Raw genomic sequence first — 3,959 nt, forward strand, 5'->3', positions numbered from 1 at the left:
GAATGAGCAGCCCACAGCTCCCTCCTGCTCCTGTCCCCAGGGTCCCATTCACTGTCCTGGCTGGGCAGCGCCTACCGCTGCCCCACTCTCTCCCTCACTGTGGTGGCCTTGATCTGCCCCCCCCCCCAAACCCTTCCCCTCCCCCCCCCCTTTCCCCCCACAGACTTACCAGCAGGACAGTGCTCTCCAAGCTGCCGGGCTGCATTCCTGGCTGCGTGCATGTCGGCTGGTGGCATTTATCGATGACATTATCGGCTACACCAGCCAGAAAAAGCCAATAGCTGATAATGTTAATTTTCCTTTTATTGGTGCTGATCCAATATGTGACCCATATATTGGTGCACCTCTATTGTTCAGGTAACTACCCTGCCCAGAAAGGTACGTATGCATTGACAAGGTGTCAGGCAGGAGGTGCCATCTGGCTGGCAAGCCCGTCACTTCTGATCTATTTCTCAGCTGCCAACCTGTGCCCCAGGACAGTGTTCTACACACAGGCTCACAGGGACAGGCTAAGCTTTTCAGCTGATCACATGGCAAAAAGGAGACGGACTGAATTTAAGAAGGGGTGTTTCTCTGAGCGGAGGGGCCAGCTACCACTGCATATAAGGAGGACTGAACGGTGAGAAAAGGCAGGAGAGACTTTGAACTGCTGAGGAATCCTAGCCCATGGAAGAGGAGAGATTGGACAAGGGGAGTGGAGATGTATGTCAAGATTCTTGGCATTTGGGAAAGTCTGTAATATTCGGGTGCTTGTCAGCTAGAAGCTGAAGGGTCCACAATGAATGAGAGAGAACTGAGGGAGCATATGTGAAAAATGAGGAGACTTGGGAGGCCTGAGACACTGGTTTGTGTGCGGGCCAGGAGTGGTCTGAGGCCTTTGGGGGCGCACGGCGGGCTGTGGCCAGCAGCCCTGGCACGTGGGTCGGGGAGTGCAGGCCGGCGGACTAGAATTAGGCACGGACGCGTAGCGGTTGATTAAAGATTATTTTACTTACACCGTAGTTGGTCGCGGTGCAGGCAGGATTAGCTTCGCTTAAGTTGCAGTTACAAAACTGGTACGAACAAGACCCGTAGAAAAACTCGAGCCTCTTGAAATAACTTGGAAAGAGCTCTGGATACACACACACACAGAGTTTGCTAGGCTCCGTGGAACGAAAGCGCGCAGGGAAGGGTACATCGAGGGATTAGGCGGTGACAGGGAGAGGCTAGAGGTTGATCAGGCCCCTATATCCTTCTTGAGGCATATGCTGGGTTTGTTAGGCTCCGCAGCGCTTAGAGATCTTCACAAGATGTGAAGTCCTCCTTCTCCTCCAGATGGTTGTGGAGTCCTCCCTTGCGGGGTTCTCCTTGGAGTTCTCCAACTTGGGCGGAAACCGCTCAAGCCTCTTATACGGCTAGCAAGCCAATCGCTAGCCGCCACGTGGGAATAATTTAGAACTGGCCAATAGTGGGACACAAGTTTGCATGCGGGTGGCGGGAACTTCTTTGCACTGGGGTTTTCTCTTTGCAACTGAGAATTGCACCATGCAAAGAAAGCTCCTCGTGGTGGGAAATAATTCTGCAGTGCCGAAACACACACAAAATCATACCCTTGGGCTATGACAGTTTGGAGGAGTAGGGCAGCTGATTTGCATGCTTTCACATCCCAAAGAAGGGCTTGAACAAGAGGTGTTAGTCAGGGAGTAGCTTTTTGCTGAACAATGGATGGGTGACAGTGCAGAGGGGGACTAGGCCAGGAAGTGGCAGGAACCTTTTGTTTATAGGTCTCTACAGAAAGCGGCCTGCAGAGCCCCCAGTCTCAGTAAGGCTTTGAGATAACTGACACCAGTTGTTTCAGTCATTATAATGTATATTTTTAACTTACACTAGAAGCAGAGCGTAGTGATTGAGGCCTTGTGGGTACATGTACATCTGACCGGAGAGCTGAATGAATCTTCCGTGGCTGTAGCTACTGGCCCGCATTACCCCTGCTTGTGATTTCTCCTTGATGCAGTCTCCAAAGGTATTTCACTGAGGCTGTAGACAGATGTTGTGTCTGTCCCAGGAGTAAACCGTTTATCCCAGGATCCTATAGATGTACAAGTCTGCTGTCCTGCTTCAAGTCCCTGCAAAGTATGCTGGATAAAATATGCTAGCACCTTTTTCCCGGGACGTTGCTGTGTGCATCTATATCGTTATTGTGGGTCATTCCTGGAACAAGCCTAGTAGGCTGTGCGTTGTTGCTGGAGGAGGAGCAGGAGTGTAGCTTGGAAGGGTGACACGTGTGACTGTGCTATGCCTGTTTGGATCAGAATTCAACCATGGGACAAACAGGCCCATGTCAAATGAGACACCTGTTTCACATCCTGAATGTTTGTGGGTGTTTCAGGTTGCCACCAGGCCTTGGTTTGCCGTTTGATGGCTGACAGTCTGCAGTGATGGGTGACAGGCTCAGTGGATGCCATGTTCCACCTTCTGCCTCCTCCAACACAGAAGGAAATATTTGATATAACCCTTGGCCTGCCACACCTCTGCAGAGGGCATAGATATTATAATAAGTAAGAGGTGGGAGAAAGCATGCAGAGACTGGGGGAAATAGCAGCGTTAATGTTCCTCTCTTTCTCCTACTCTTCTACGTCCAGCTGCAGGGCTGATGGTTTGTTTTAACTGCTCCGTTTATGCAGCTGGCTCATCTTGTAGCCTTCAAGGGTGTGGAAGCCCCATAAGGCTGCATTTTGTGTGCTAGTCTCAGAGCAGATGCTGCATCTTTAAGTCAGCGCACAAGGGTTCTGCTCTTCTTCTTTGGCATCGCTCACCAGAGTCACTTAGCGGGACATGGATTTTTTTTTTTTTGTAAGTTGTTTATGGATCCCTCCCTTCTCTGTTTTTAAAAATAAATCTCTTAAAATAAATAGTGTGCTCCAGTTTTGGTGAAGAAAACTCTGTGTGTTAGAATCCAGTGCCTGATCCCAGGAAGATCCTTCAGCGGGGTCCAGCAGAGGTTACAGTCGGTCCCCGTGGCCCAGCCTGCAGACTTACGGCTAAGGCAGCCCATGTTCATGACTGTGTTGTTCCGTTGAAGCTCGTGTCTTAGGACACTCTCAAAATTAACATTGTTCTTTCTGATAGGATCAGTGGGGAGAAAAGCAGGAGATAACGGTGGACAGCTGGTGGTTGAAAACTTGTCTGGCTGAAATATACCCCAGGATATGGTCTGGGAGCCAGCCAGGGAGACATGTGGTGCAATAACTGAACTGTAAAAGTTGGTTGATTATGACGAGGAGGCTTCATTGAGATGAATTATTATTGTTTTCATTTGACTCCATCCCCATTCATCTTTCACATGCACACTTGCATTAATGGTTTCTCAGATTTCAGAGTCGGTGGCTTAATAGACCAGGTTGTTTGCATCCGAAATGGAAAAAATCAGAATTTGCAGCAGGCCTTGGACCACTGGAAGGGGTCTTACAACTACTTACCTTAACTGGGTGGAGACATTTTTGTTTGTATGTAGCAATCGCCTCAGGAGCGTGAAGGCCAAGTCACTTTCTGTAAGTGCTCTGATGTGTGCCTTCCTTCTTTTGTCACCGATCTTCCTCTCCGCAGCATAGCTCACTGCTCTGCGGATGGAGCGTGAGAAACAGCAGCGGGAATTTACCTTTTCTGCCATGATGCTCACCAGTCCTGTATTCTCTGGAAGGGTTTTCTTGGCTGTGAAGACATGTATGGGGTAGACAGCTGCAAGTCTGTTCTGCCTTTTGGTAGTGACGGTTCAGAAGTTGGTCAAGTTAATTCAGAGTATGAAGGAATGAAAAATACTATGCTTGATACTCAGCAATGAATTCATGGATTTAGTATTTTTAGAAAAAAAGCATACTTGATCAGGATGTTCAGAGAAAGAGGAAGGATAACTAGTGGGGAAGGAAACATGGGCAAAAAGACCAAAAACAGAAGGCAGAATGAGAACGTTTGGGAACAGG

General features: G+C 48.9%; 1 protein-coding gene across 1 annotated transcript in view; it reads left to right on the forward strand.

Moving 5' to 3' along the window:
• The first annotated feature begins 1,972 nt into the window (after nucleotides 1-1,972).
• Nucleotides 1,973-3,959, forward strand: part of RNF11 (ring finger protein 11) — a 41,813-nt gene continuing 39,826 nt past the window's right edge. Inside the window, exon 1 of the mRNA XM_025206089.1 lies at nucleotides 1,973-2,002. Coding sequence (XP_025061874.1) covers nucleotides 1,988-2,002 — 15 coding nt within the window. The 5' untranslated portion in view covers nucleotides 1,973-1,987. The remainder of the gene's footprint in view (nucleotides 2,003-3,959) is intronic.

This window comes from Alligator sinensis, unplaced genomic scaffold, assembly GCF_000455745.1.
Source record: "Alligator sinensis unplaced genomic scaffold, ASM45574v1 scaffold256_1, whole genome shotgun sequence".
In the NCBI taxonomy this organism is placed as follows: Eukaryota; Metazoa; Chordata; order Crocodylia; family Alligatoridae; genus Alligator; species Alligator sinensis.